At 45.5% G+C, this 13,804-nt stretch overlaps 1 protein-coding gene across 1 annotated transcript in view; it reads left to right on the top strand.

The window, feature by feature from the left end:
• The window catches only part of LOC119564825 (butyrophilin subfamily 1 member A1-like), a 96,444-nt gene extending 86,982 nt beyond the window's left edge, over positions 1–9,462 (top strand). The window contains exons 12-13 of the mRNA XM_043534788.1: positions 6,891–6,917; positions 8,517–9,462. Coding sequence (XP_043390723.1) covers positions 6,891–6,917; positions 8,517–9,046 — 557 coding nt within the window. The 3' untranslated portion in view covers positions 9,047–9,462. The remainder of the gene's footprint in view (positions 1–6,890; positions 6,918–8,516) is intronic.
• Positions 9,463–13,804: the final 4,342 nt, after the last annotated feature.

A 13,804-nucleotide genomic window follows, 5' to 3' on the forward strand; every position in this document is an offset into this window, starting at 1 on the left:
AGGGAATCCTTGTATAGTGTACAGGCACTATACATGCTCCTATATAAGCTCCTTCTGGCCTAGTGTAAGGTGTTTCGCCAGGAAAAGGGGACATTTCTTGGCATCCATAATACGTGCCTTGTGTATTTGCCATGGGATCTGCTGGTAATGCTAACAGTTTAGAGAATCATTGAATCACAGAAGATTAGGGTTGGAAGAGACCTCAGAAGGTCTTCTAGTCCAACCCCCGGCATAAAGCAGGACCAACAACAACTAAATCATCCCATCCAGGGCTTCTTCAAGCCGGGCCTTAAAAACCTCTAAGGATGGAGATTCCACCACCTCCCTAGGTAATCCATTCCAGTGCTTCAGCACCCTCCTAGTGAAATAGTGTTTTGTAATATCCAACGTAGACCTCCCCCACTGCAACTTGAGACCATTACTCCTTGTTCTTTCATCTGCTACCACTGAGAACAGTCTAGATCCATCCTCTTTGGAACCCCCCTTCAGGTAGTTGAAGGCTACTATCATATCCCCCCTCACTCTTCTCTTCTGCAGACTAAAGCCCAGTTCCCCCAGCCTCTCCTCATAAGTCATGTGCCACAGCCCCCTAATCTTTTTTTTTTTTTTTCCCTCCACTGGACACTCTCCAATTTGTCCACATCCTTTCTGTAGTGGGGGGACCAAAACTGGACACAATATTCCAGATGTGGCCTCACCAGTGCCAAATAGAGGGGAATTATCACTTCCCTCAATCTGCTGGCAATGCTCCTACTAATGCAGCCCAATATGCTGTTAGCCTTCTTGGCAACAAGGTCATACTGCTGACTCATATCCAGCTTCTCATCCACTGTAATCCCCAGGTCCTTTTCTGCAGAACTTCTGCTTAGCCAGTCAGTACCCAGTCTGTAGCAGTGCCTGGGATTCTTCCATCCTAAGTGCAGGACTCTGTACTTGTCCTAGTGGAACCTCATTAGATTTCTTTTGGCCCAATCCTCCAATTTTTCTAGGTCACTCTGGACCCTATCCCTACCCTCCAGCATATCTACCTCTCCCCTCCGTTTAGCGTCATCCGCAAACTTGCTGAGGGTGCAATCTATCCCATCGTCCAGATCATTAATAAAGATGTTGAACAAAACCGGCCCTAGGACCGACCCCTGGGGCACTCCACTTGATACCGGCTGCCAACTAGACATCAAGCTGTTGATCAGTACCCATTGAGCCCGACAATCTAGCCAACTTTCTATCCACCTTAGAGTCCATTCATCCCATCCAAACTTTTTTAACTTGCTGTCAAGAATACTGTGGGAGACTGTATCAAAAGCTTTGCTAAAGTCAAGATATATCACGTCCACTGCTTTTCCCATATCCATAGAACCAGTTATCTCATCATAGAAGGCAATCAGGCAACCAACCGGTCAGGCATGACTTGCCTTTGGTGAATCCATGTTGACTGTTCCTAATCGCCTTCCTCTCCTCCAAGTGCTTCAAAATGGTTACCTTGAGGAACTGCTCCATGATTTTTCCAGGGACTGAGGTGAGGCTGACCGGTCTGTAGTTGCCTGGGTTCTCCTTCTTCCCTTTTTTCAAAGATGGGCACTATATTTGCCTTTTTCCAATCGTCCAGGACCTCCCCCGATCACCACAAGTTTTCAAAGATAATGGGCAGAATCCTTAAGAATCCTTAAGAATCCTTTATGATGGTGTATTCTGCACATTGGGAACCTCCCACTGAAGAGCCAGCTCAGAGTTGAAGGATAAGATGGAAACAGAACCCTTCATTACTCCTTTTCCCACCCCCCACCCCAAGTATCATTGAGTGTTCTTTAGCTACTGTTCTGGACCTCCCTTATAACCTTCAGCCCAGTGATTAAGACTGGGAGGTGGGAAAGTCAAGTTCTAATCCCTACTGTACCTCAGGCAGAGGGTGAGAACTAGGTCTCCCCCATTCTGGGTGACTGCTGTAACCACTGAGCAAGGTTAAAAGGGAGGTTGCCCTCCTTCTGAGCAATTTTGTGTGGAGATAGGGACACACTGCTGCTTTTCTTATAAGATACAGCTTAGGCATCTCCCTCCAGCTCAGACGGAGGTGCCAAACTCCCTGAGAGGGCAGGGTTTAGCATCTCCCATTGGCTAAATTAAATCGCACTCTGCTTAGTGCACTGGCTTTTGTAGAGCCTATTGCTAGGCACCTATCTCTTCACCATGTCAACTAGCATCATTGTGGGATATTTGAGGAGCATGTGAGAAAAATGATCACATTTAATCAGATCTACCTTTATTAAAAGTCTTCTCATATAGAAAACCACAACTAATATAACTGTTGCATAAATGGCAATGGCTAGAAAAAACAAAGTGTCCAGCACCAGCATTTCCAATTCTTTCATGCTCACATGGAATCCTGAAAAAGAGTGGAGGCATCTGGCTGCTGTTGAGGGTCAAGAAATGACCTCCAGGAAACGATGTCCTCTAGCCATCTGTCAGGCCCTATTCATAATAAGTTATGCATATGCCCACCAAAGGTCATTAACATGTATGAGGGTTGAACCTCACATGTCCATCTTTGGGAGTGTCACTCTAATATTCACGGGGGACTCTTCAGCTGATAGGCCATTTGGATAGTTCTTCTTTTAACTTGTTAACATTTATGTCACTTGATCAACATAGTAACATGTGGATACCTTAAGGATGTCTCTAACATTACACCCCAGCTACCAGAAGTCAGCCTGTGATTTCCTCAGACATTATTATCCAAACTCAGCTGTTATTTTTTCAAAAAATCAGCATACAAACATAAACACAAGCTCAGCAGATTTATCATTAACTTACTTGTGCTAATATTTTTATAATATGGGTAACTCATCCTAAGTCCTAAGGCCTAATTTGGCTAAGCTAAATATTTTACAGGCCTCAGCCTGTAGGTTTCTTGCATTTCAGCGTTAAACCTTGCAATATTTTAACCCATTATTAGTCTCTTATATATTAGTCTCTTATAATAGATTAATGGATAAATTACAAGCTACACCATGCAATGAACAGGGACCCTGGCACCAAACTGAGGCCTTGTGAATTCCATTGGGTGCCTAGGTGCCTAAAAGTGAGATGTTGCTGTAAGGGGACATTTGGCCCCTCATTAAAACTTGGTGGGTTTGTTTGGCTGGCCTCTCCCCATGGCAGGAGAGAGGAGTGGGGCCAAGAAGAGAGTCAGGGCCCTGGTACTGAGAGGCCCTCTGGCCAATCAGAGGGCTCCAGATCAGGGCCAGTGTGAAGTATCCCACAGCCCAAGTCAGTTTGATTGATCAGGCAGATGGGCCAATCAGGAAGCCCAACTCAGGTCACAGCCTCTGTATGTGCTGGGGAAGAAGACAGCGAGAGCAGCCCCTGGGGAGAGGAGCTGGGGGCAGGGCCAGGGAGAGAAGAGACTCGTGAAAGAGTGGGGAGAGGCCTAGAGACCCAGTGAGCTGGTGGAGGTCAGCACAGAGAGCAGAAAACCTCCATGACACAGTAACAGACCCAGCCTGGAAGGGCCCTGTGTAGGGCAGTGAACCCAGCACCAGAAACAGGACTACAGGGGGTGGGGCTGGAGAGTGGGCAAGGAGTGGTGAGGGAGTCGGGGAGAGGGGTGGTGAGGGGGGCAGGGCCAGGGTCAGTGAGGAGCATGGGGCACAGGGCAGTGTGAACAGGGCAAGTGGCAGCGAGGGGGTGAGGCGAGGGTGGTGAGGAGGATAGGGCAAGGTGGCTGGGTGAGGGGTGGTGAGGGGTTGATGCCAGGGTTGCTGAGGAAGTGGGTCTGATGAGAGAGGTGAGGGGCAGTGAGCAGGGAAGTGTGAGGACAATGAGGGGGCAGGGGCAGGGTCGGTGAGTGGGTGGGGCGAAGGGTGGTGAGGGGGAAGGGTCCTGCCTAAATGCGGAGACAAACCTAGCCAGGCTGATCCCCATGGAAGGGAGCAAGCCTACCACCAGAGACAGGGGCTGCAAGGAGGGCCTGGGGGATCAGGGCCTCACTGTGAGTGAGCAGGAGACAGGCACAGAGACCCAGCGAGGGGGAGTATGTAGGGTAGCTGGGAGGGCCCGAACTGTGGGCTCCCAGAAATTCCCAGTACTACCATGACTGGCCCAGCTTGCAGGGTTCCTGACAGCCCCTGAGCCAGGAAGAGGCATGAGTCCTTGGGGATGACTGCAGTCAGGTCTGCAGAGGATTGTCTGGTCCGGTCCCAAGGCAAGGCCCTATGCGAGCCGTGCATGGCCCAAGAAAAGGTGGTACCAGTTTGCAGCAGTCTGGGGAATCCGGGGCTCAGAGGAGGATGGGTTTTCCCCCCGCTATTTCTTTCCTTTTCAGGTGACCCTTGGTTACATAAGAGTATGAGCAGACACTGCTGTGGTAATTTGTGTGACACCATAACCCAGTGGGTGTGGCATTATCCCCATCACAAACCCCTTCTGGGGCTATCAAACCAAGGAGCCAAGTTTCATCACCCCACAGAAGAGACTGTTACTGTGTAAAGTGTGTTGGTTTGTGTGTGTACATACAGAGTGAATAGTTCAGTATGGTTCCCAGCCAGGTGTAGGCAGTGGTGTGACAATAGTTATCATGTATTTTAAAGCCCGTCAGCTGCTTAGTATATTTTGAAACCTGTTAAGTTTTTTCCTGTTTTCAGGCTCTTCCTGAGAGAGAGAAATCTGTTGTATTTGAGCTGGCATTTAGTGTGTGTGCTCCTTTTAACAGCTTAGTTGTGGATAAAGCTACTACCCCAGTTAGGGAAATGTTACTTTTCGGGGATCTGTATAGCAGCCAAATGGGAGCACTCCAACATGGTAAGAGGAGCAACTGGAGGGCAGGTACTGTGATGAGAGGATGAGGTAATTTGGAAGCTCCTTTGCTATAGCCTCCAGTGTTCAAGCTCCATACCAGGGCCCCCCAAGTAGCTCTGAGATCCCTCAAGAGGGAGGATAACTGGTAATTGGGTTGCAGCCTTTAAACCCAATCCCAGTGTGTCCTGGGGACCCAGTAGGCAAGGCCCTGCTGGTGTAGCCTCGCTAGGGAGATCAGGGGAAAGGAAGTCCCCTGGAGTTACTCGTGCCCCACCTCTTCTCACACGCAGGGAACCACACCAAGCCTGTTCCTCTGGGTAACACCAGGGGCAGTGAGAGACAGGTTACTTCTCATCCCACGAAGATAATTTAGGGTGGAGGAGGGTCCCATTTTATAATACCCCTGTCCCTAATCCTGTTACACTGCAGTGAAAAGGATTCAACATCTAAATCTCTTTGTGGACCTGGGCCCTAGCCCCATCTCACTTGGTGCATACTGCCACACCAAACCCAGCAAAATAAATAACAATAGCAGTGTCCGAATTGTTGTTAGAGAGAATAGGTGGTCTGAACCAGTGTGTGTGTGAGGGGTGTGGGGAGTGTGAGGGAGTTTTGTTTGTGTAAGAAAAAGCTGAAATCATACAACACCCAAAAAAGAGCAGGTCACATGATGAAGTGAGGCATTGGCTTGAGATTCAAGATAAACAAAGCAGTTTTTAGGCAGACCAAGACCCTTGCCCAGGTTTCTAATCATTGGAGCTCAGCAAAGCCCACATGTAGGCATGATGTAAACTGGAGTAATAGTAATAGGATAAAATTTAATAGTGAGAAGTGTCAGGTTATGCATTTAGGGATTAATAACAAGAATTTTAGTAATAAGCTGGGGACGCATCAATTAGAAGTAACGGAGGAGGAGAAGGACCTTGGAGTATTGGTTGATCATAGGATGACTATGAGCCGCCAATGTGATATGGCCATGAAAAAAGCTAATGCGGTCTTGGGATGCATCCGGAGAGGTATTTCCAGTAGGGATAAGGAGGTTTTAGTACCGTTATACAAGGCACTGGTGAGACCTCACCTGGAATACTGTGTGCAGTTCTGGTCTCCCATGTTTAAGAAGGATGAATTCAAACCGGAAGAGGTACAGAGAAGGGCTACTAGGATGATCAGAGGAATGGAAAACTTGTCTTATGAAAGGAGACTCAAGGAGCTTGGCTTGTTTAGCCTAACTAAAAGAAGGTTGAGGGGAGATATGGTTGCTCTCTATAAATATATCAGAGGGATAAATACCGGAGAGGGAGAGGAATTATTTAAGCTCAGTATGAATGTGGACACAAGAACAAATGGATACAAACTGGTCATTGGGAAGTTTAGACTTGAAATTAGACAAAGGTTTCTAACCATCAGAGGAGTGAAGTTTTGGAATAGCCTTCCAAGGGAAGCAGTGGGGGCAAAAGATCTATCTGGCTTTAAGATTAAACTCGATAAGTTTATGGAGGAGATGGTATGATGGGATAACATGATTTTGGTAATTAATTGATCTTTAAATATTCATGGTAAATAGGTCTAATGGCCTGTGATGGGATGTTAGATGGGATGGGATCTGAGTTACCCAGAAAAGTATTTTCTGTAGTATCTGGCTGGTGAATCTTGCCCATATGCTCAGGGTTTAGCTGATCGCCATATTTGGGGTCGGGAAGGAATTTTCCTCCAGGGCAGATTGGAGGAGGCCCTGGAGGTTTTTCGCCTTCCTCTGTAGCATGGGGCATGGGTCACTTGCTGGAGGATTCTCTGCTCCTTGAAGTCTTTAAACCACGATTTGAGGACTTCAATAGCTGAGACATAGGTGAGAGTTTTTTCGCATGAGTGGGTGGGTGAGATTCTGTGGCCTGCATTCTGCAGGAGGTCGGACTAGATGATCATAATGGTCCCTTCTGACCTTAGTATCTATGAATCTATGTAGTACATCTGTCTGTGTGCATTCTAGGAACATGTTCTGTGTGTAATTTAACATTTAATATTCTACTGCCAGAAGCAGGAAACTCTTTAGTATGGGCCTCTTTTAATTCAATGTCTGTTATTTCTTATTCTGATTTCAGAATGGAGAAAGGCTCGTAATAAGACAGGTAACAGTATACACATTTCTTCCAGTATTAAGAAATCATTATGTTAATATAGCAACCAAACTAGAAACATACCAGAAAATGCTGTTATCCTGAGAACAAATCCTGAGAGCCATGCTCAGTTTTACACCCTCTTTAGTTAGGCAAAACTCACATTTATATCAGGACCTGATTCTGACTTTATACTAATTTCACACCAGTGTAACCTCATGGATCTATGTGAAGTCACTCCTAATTCACACAGATGTAAGATCAGAATCAGCCTGCACTGAGTGTTAGATCTGGGCAAGGAAATGCTAAGTCAGGGCCTCAGGATTTGAGCTGGGTAAAAGCACAGCTGATGTAATGGTGGTGATGGTAACTCCATTAGTCACACTAAGATGAGTAATGCTGACAGGAGTTATGAAGGTGGGTAGTTGTGACCAGAAGTGAAATATGTGGTATTGTGATGGCATTTGATACTGATGAAGACAGTGGTGAAAAGTTAGCTCTGGCAGTAGTGGTGTTGATTGGAGATTGATGGTGATTATGGTGATGTTGGAAAAAATGAATATGATACCGAGTGATGTTCATTTAGGGGATGATGAAAGACACAGTTGCAATCATGGTGATTTATGGCAGATATGGACAAGAGAGTGGTGACAGTAATTTACATTTCATTGTAATTTTCTTCTAATCATCTCAGAGCTCTTTACAAATAATCCAGTCCGGTCTATCCCTCATTGAGTTTGGAATTATGCATAGTTTACAGAATCTGCTTAAGTTATTCAAACAAGCTCATTGATCAGGTCAGTGTCACGGAGAGGAATAGAATTTATGAGTCCTAATTCTCAATACCCACCTCCAACTAATAGAGAAAACATTATTTTCATTACTAAAATAGTTCATTATCACATTGATAGTACAATTGTGAATGCAGTGGGGAAGTACAGTGATCCAACCTAATAGGTGCTGTACAGTCTGATTGTGTGAAGATTAATGGTCCAACCCCCCCCCCCCCCCCCCCGAAGGCTCCAGTTCAGTAGGTACTGAAGCAAGTACTAAACTTTAAGCACATATAAGGGTAGCACCTCATCTGAGCACATCTACTGGATCAGACCCCGAAGGCAGGCCAGGCAGGGCTGCGCCTACTTTATGAATCCTGCTTGGGCTTGGGCATGAGTTAAGTGCCAAACTGCTGGGCAATGCCAGGACTCAGGTGGCTGGGTGCAGGCCCAGCTGCCAAAGTTTAGGCACCTTGGGCACTTTAATGGTGGAAACCTAGGTACGTAGGGAATTTATGTGCCTGCAAGGTTAGGCAGCAGTTGAGTAAGGGTTTTGTGAATGCCAGTGTCACTAAATGTTGGACGAATTTGACTATATCCCCCTTGAGAATGCCACCAAATAATTCAGAATCACTTTTCATTTTTGGGCGAAATTCAGACAACTCTCATTTATCTGAAGAATTTCAATACAACAAAAACATTGTCAAGAAGGCTTGAATCAGGCAAAACCCCAACCTGAGAACGGAGTGCAGGATGGGGCCCATCCTGTAAACTTCCCTTATTCCAGCTCAGACTGACATTAGATCGCTGCTTTTGACAACCCAGTCTTTCTTTGCAGATGACATCACTCTCAATGCAGAAACAGCCCACCCCAACCTCTTTATTGCTGGGGATCAGAAGAGTTTGAAACATGAAGCCCAACCTCAACAAGTTCTATCAAATCCACAGAGGTTCGATTCAACTGTCTGTGTGTTGGGCTCCGAAGCATTCTCCTTTGGAAAGCACTACTGGGAGGTGAATGTTGAGAAGATCAGTGACTGGGACCTGGGAGTGGCCAGAAAATCAATAGAGAGAAAAGGAAAACTTTCCCTGTCCCCTAAAGAGGGATTCTGGACTCTGGGTCTGAGTGGCAGAGATTATTGGGCAAAAACAGATCCATGGACCCGGGTCACAGTTCAGAAAAAGCCCAAGAAAATTGGAGTTTACCTGAGTTACCAAGAGGGGTGGGTGACTTTTTTTAATGTAACTGACATCTCTGTGTTGTTCACATTTAAAGATTGTTCATTCTCAGGAGATGTTTGTCCATTCTTTAAAAATTCCCACAAAGGAACAGCAATGAGTGTTTGTTCAATTAAAGAAGAGGACTAAATTTAAAATGGTTGTGATGTCCTGTTTTGTTGACCAAACTCAGCCAAAGCCCCCTGCTGCTTCATGGCACTATTCACCAAACTGAATCAAAGTAACAGAATGCTTTGCAGCCAGGAGAATGGTGATCTGGAATAACATTCCCTATGAAATTATAGTTATATATATATATTGCTAATGTTACAGGGGTGGCTTCCCATATAATGAATGGAACTGTAGTGGAATCTCACAAACTGAACTATTAATAATGAAAGTATTTTTTTTTTCATTGCTAACTACCAGTTTATCTGGATTAGGTGTATTAGCAGCTAAGAGTAGGCAAATAATATCCTATATTATACTAATGTTTCTCTGCTTAATTGCAATCTCTGAGTCAGGTATAAATACAGAGGGGGATGCACCCCATCTTGAGAAAGTTTGACCAGCTGCACTGCTGTCTTCAGAATGGGTTGGTAAATAATTGACTTTTCCTTTCTGTATTATGTTGTGTTAATTTTGATTAATAATTTTTGATTAATAAAAGTTGATTGAGCCTAATTATTTGACATCTCATTATTAATTTATATCTGTGTGTTATGGGGTGCTGGAACAATTTTTTATAGTTGGGGTGCTGAGAGTCATTGAATCAAACTGTAAACCCTGTATATAATGGAAACCACTTCAAGCCAGCAGGTGCGGAAGCACCCTCAGCCCCCTAGTTCCAGCACCTATGCTGTATATTGTTTGTAGTGCCATCACATCTGTATGTTTTCCATAAAATTAGTGTTCAGCCTCTTGGCAGTTACCAATATCTGTAATCTGTGTAGCCTTTTAAGAACATGATGTTTCTGACCGAGAATATGAGGATTTCATTGAGGAAAACAGAGCCTTGTTTCATATAATTGGTTTTGGAAACACAGTAACACCAAGTTTATTATTACATTTCAGATTGATGTCTGACTAATAACTATAATCTGGGTCTATATCCAGCTGTATAGGTCTATTTGTGTATGTCTCTCCCGCTGTCAGCAGGTATCACAGGAGCTCAGCTATTGCCAGCACTGTCTAGTAGCCTTTAAAAACACTTTCACACTTCACAGGTAAATACAGTTCAGAGGAGGTGGGCAGCCGTCATGTTTCCCTTCTGATACAGATGATGTTCCACCTATGGATGCATCTATGACCACACCTTTCTTTCCATAGCACGTGTTGATAGATTTTCGGCTGTGTGTGTGTTTGTTCGCTTTGTATGCTGCCCCAGCTCTGCACAGATACTGGAGACAGCAGACTTTGAACTGTCCAATAAATCCACAGACACGGTTTTCAGTGAAGGAACATGGTCAGGTTTATTGCTGACGAAGCTAATGCCCCAGCTCAATGGTTATAGGAACACTAGCACATGTATGCTTGTGGCAATAGACCAGCTCAGTTAGTGGTGGGACTTTCCACTATCCCCTTGGCCAGAGGTTATTGATATAATGGGCATCATAGAAACTTGGTGGAATGATGATAGTCAATGGGACATATCAATACCGTGGTGCAAAATCTGTAGCAATCAAAGAGCATGTTTTGCTGGTGGGGGAGTGGCACTATATGTGAAAGAAAGCATAGAGTCAAATACAGCAAAGATCTTAAATGACTAGAACTGTACCCTGGAATCTCTCAGGATAGAAATCCCATGCTCGAATAATAAGAGTATAGCAGTAGGAATATACGACCAACCACCTGAACAGGATGGTGACAGTGATTGTGAGTCTCAGGGAGATTAGAAATATGCCATACGGCAAAAGGAGAGACTGTCCTTGCCATCCTGGCAGATCCTTTTCAAGATCATTTTTTAAACATGTTGAATGTACAGATCACAATACAGATCCTTGTGGTTCCTTGCTATTTACTTCACTCCATTGTTACAACTGACCAGTTAGTCCTACCGTTTGTTTCCTACCTCTTAGCCAGTCACTGGTCAATGACAGGACCTTCCTCTTATCCCATTAATGCTTAGTTGGCTTAAAAGCCTTGGGTGTGAGACCTTGTCAAAGGCTCTCTGAAAGTCTCAGTACACAACATCAAGAGCATCACCCTTAGTCACATGCTTATTGACACCCTCAAAGAATTCTAATTGTTTGGTTAGGCATGATTTCTCTTTACAAAAGCTGTGCTGACTCCTCCCCAACATCTCATGTTCACCCATATGTCCGATAAATCTCTTCTTTATAGTTTCCACAAATTGCCTCTGATTGAAGTTAGGCTTACTGGGGCCTGAAATTGCCAGGATTGCCTCTGGAGCCTATTTTTTCTTCAAGGGCACTGGTTCACCATAGGCAGTGACAGTGAGGTTATCTGAACTGTTTCAGCTGTTCTGCTTCCACTCTAGTACTAAACCAGTTCATACTGACCCAAACTTAAGCAATAATAAAACCTGGTGAAAAGCGATCTGCTCTAACCAGTTATTATACCTTTTGGTAAACCACTTGCAGTGGCTTTGTGGGTGGAGACAACATTTCCTGGAAATGTTAAAAGGGGCTTGTCAAGGTTCCTTCCCCACTCTGAACTCTAGGGTACAGATGTGGGGACCTGCATGAAAGACCACCTAAGCTTATTCTTACCAGCTTAGGTTAAAAACTTCCTCAAGGTACAAACTTTGCCTTGTCCTTGAACCCCATGCTGCCACCACCAAGCATGTTAAATAAAGAACAGAGAAAGAGCCCACTTGGAGACGTCTTCCCCCAAAAATATCCCCCCAAGCCCTACACTGCCTTTCCTGGGGAAGGCTTGATAAAAATCCTCACCAATTCACATAGGTGAACACAGACCCAAACTCTTGGATCTTAAGAATAATGAAAAAGCAATCAGGATCTTAAAAGAAGAATTGTAATTAAAGAAAAAGTAAAAGAATCACCTCTGTAAAATCAGGATGGTAAATACCTTACAGGGTAATCAGATTAAAAACATAGAGAATCCCTCTAGGCAAAACCTTAAGTTACAAAAAGACACAAAAACAGGAATATACGTTCCATTCAGCACAGCTTATTTACCAGCCATTAAACAAAAGAAAATCTAACGCATTTCTAGCTAGATTACTTACTAACTTTTTACAGGAGTTCTGAAGAGCATTCCTGAGCAGCGAACAGCAGAGCGGCTAACAGAGGGAGTTTGCCTGGGAGTTCGCCCGGGGAGAGCCCACTGAGGCTTACATCTTGCCGGCTTCTCTGAGTAGTTACTACAACTCCTGAGGAAGCTCATAGAAGGAAGGTAATATGGATGGAGAGTGTTCAGCTGTTGTGACCTGCACTGGATGTGCCATGTTTGTCTTTCTTCCACAGGACAGAAGCGACTTTGTCTGAACAAAGTGCAAGCTGGTCTCCATATTGGAAGAGAAGGTTCAAGGTCTGGAGCAACAGGTATCGACCCTGCGTTGCATAAGAGAAACTGAAGATTTCCTGGACAGACGTCAGAATATGCTTTTACAGACACAACGTTCTGAAGATTCAGAGCAGGCTGCACTGCGGGGACAGGAGGACGGAGAAGAAATTTGGCAGCATGTGACCTCCAGAAGAAGAAAGGGGAGCGTCCATGTACCAGCAACGCAGATACAGGTAAGTAACCATTTCCATGTTCTCTCCACAGGTACTAATGCGGAGAGTGGACGAGATGAGACATCTGAGGGAAGGGAACAGAAGGAGACTCCGATGATTGGAAGGCATGAGATGCACTGTCCTAGGGATGGAGGTTCCACGACCACCGCTCCCAAGAGAAGGAGGCGGGTGGTGGTGGTCGGGGACTCTCTCCTCAGGGGGACTGAGTCATCTATCTACCGCCCTGATCGGGAAAACCGAGAAGTCTGCTGCTTGCCCGGAGCTAGGATTCACGATGTGACAGAGAGACTGCCGAGACTCATCAAGCCCTCGGATCGCTACCCCTTCCTGCTTCTCCACGTGGGCACCAATAATACTGCCAAGAATGACCTTGAGCGGATCACTGCAGACTACGTGGCTCTGGGAAGAAGGATAAAGGAGTTTGAGGTGCAAGTGGTGTTCTTGTCCATCCTCCCTGTGGAAGGAAAAGGCCTGGGTAGAGACCGTCGTATTGTGGAAGTCAACGAATGGCTACGCAGGTGGTGTCGGAGAGAAGGCTTTGGATTCTTTGACCATGGGATGGTGTTCCAAGAGGGAGGAGTGCTAGGCAGAGACGGGCTTCACCTAAAGAAGAGAGGAAAGAGCATCTTCACAAGCAGGCTGGCTAACCTAGTGAGGAGGGCTTTAAAATAGGTTCACCGAGGGAATGAGACCAAAGCCCTGAGGTAAGTGGGGAAGTGGGATACCACGAGGAAGCACGAGCAGGAGCGTGCGAAAGGGCAGGGCTCCTGCCTCATACTGAGAAAGAGGGACGATCAGCGAGTTATCTCAAATGCCTATACACAAATGGAAGAAGGGATAACTCACATGACTGGAGTACTGTCATGGATGGATATAAACTGTTCAGGAAGGACAGGCAGGGCAGAAAAGGTGGGGGAGTTGCACTGTATGTAAGGGAGCAGTATGACTGCTCAGAGCTCCGGTATGAAACTGCAGAAAAACCTGAGAGTCTCTGGATTAAGTTTAGAAGCGTGAGCAACAAGGGTGATGTTGTGGTGGGAGTCTGCTATAGACCACCAGACTAGGGGGATGAGGTGCACGAGGCTTTCTTCCGGCAACTCACGGAAGTTACTAGGTCGCAGGCCCTGTTCTCATGGGAGACTTCAATCACCCTGATATCTGCTGGGAGAGCAATACAGCGGTGCAC

The sequence above is a fragment of the Chelonia mydas genome, chromosome 23 (assembly GCF_015237465.2).
Source record: "Chelonia mydas isolate rCheMyd1 chromosome 23, rCheMyd1.pri.v2, whole genome shotgun sequence".
Classification (NCBI taxonomy): Eukaryota; Metazoa; Chordata; order Testudines; family Cheloniidae; genus Chelonia; species Chelonia mydas.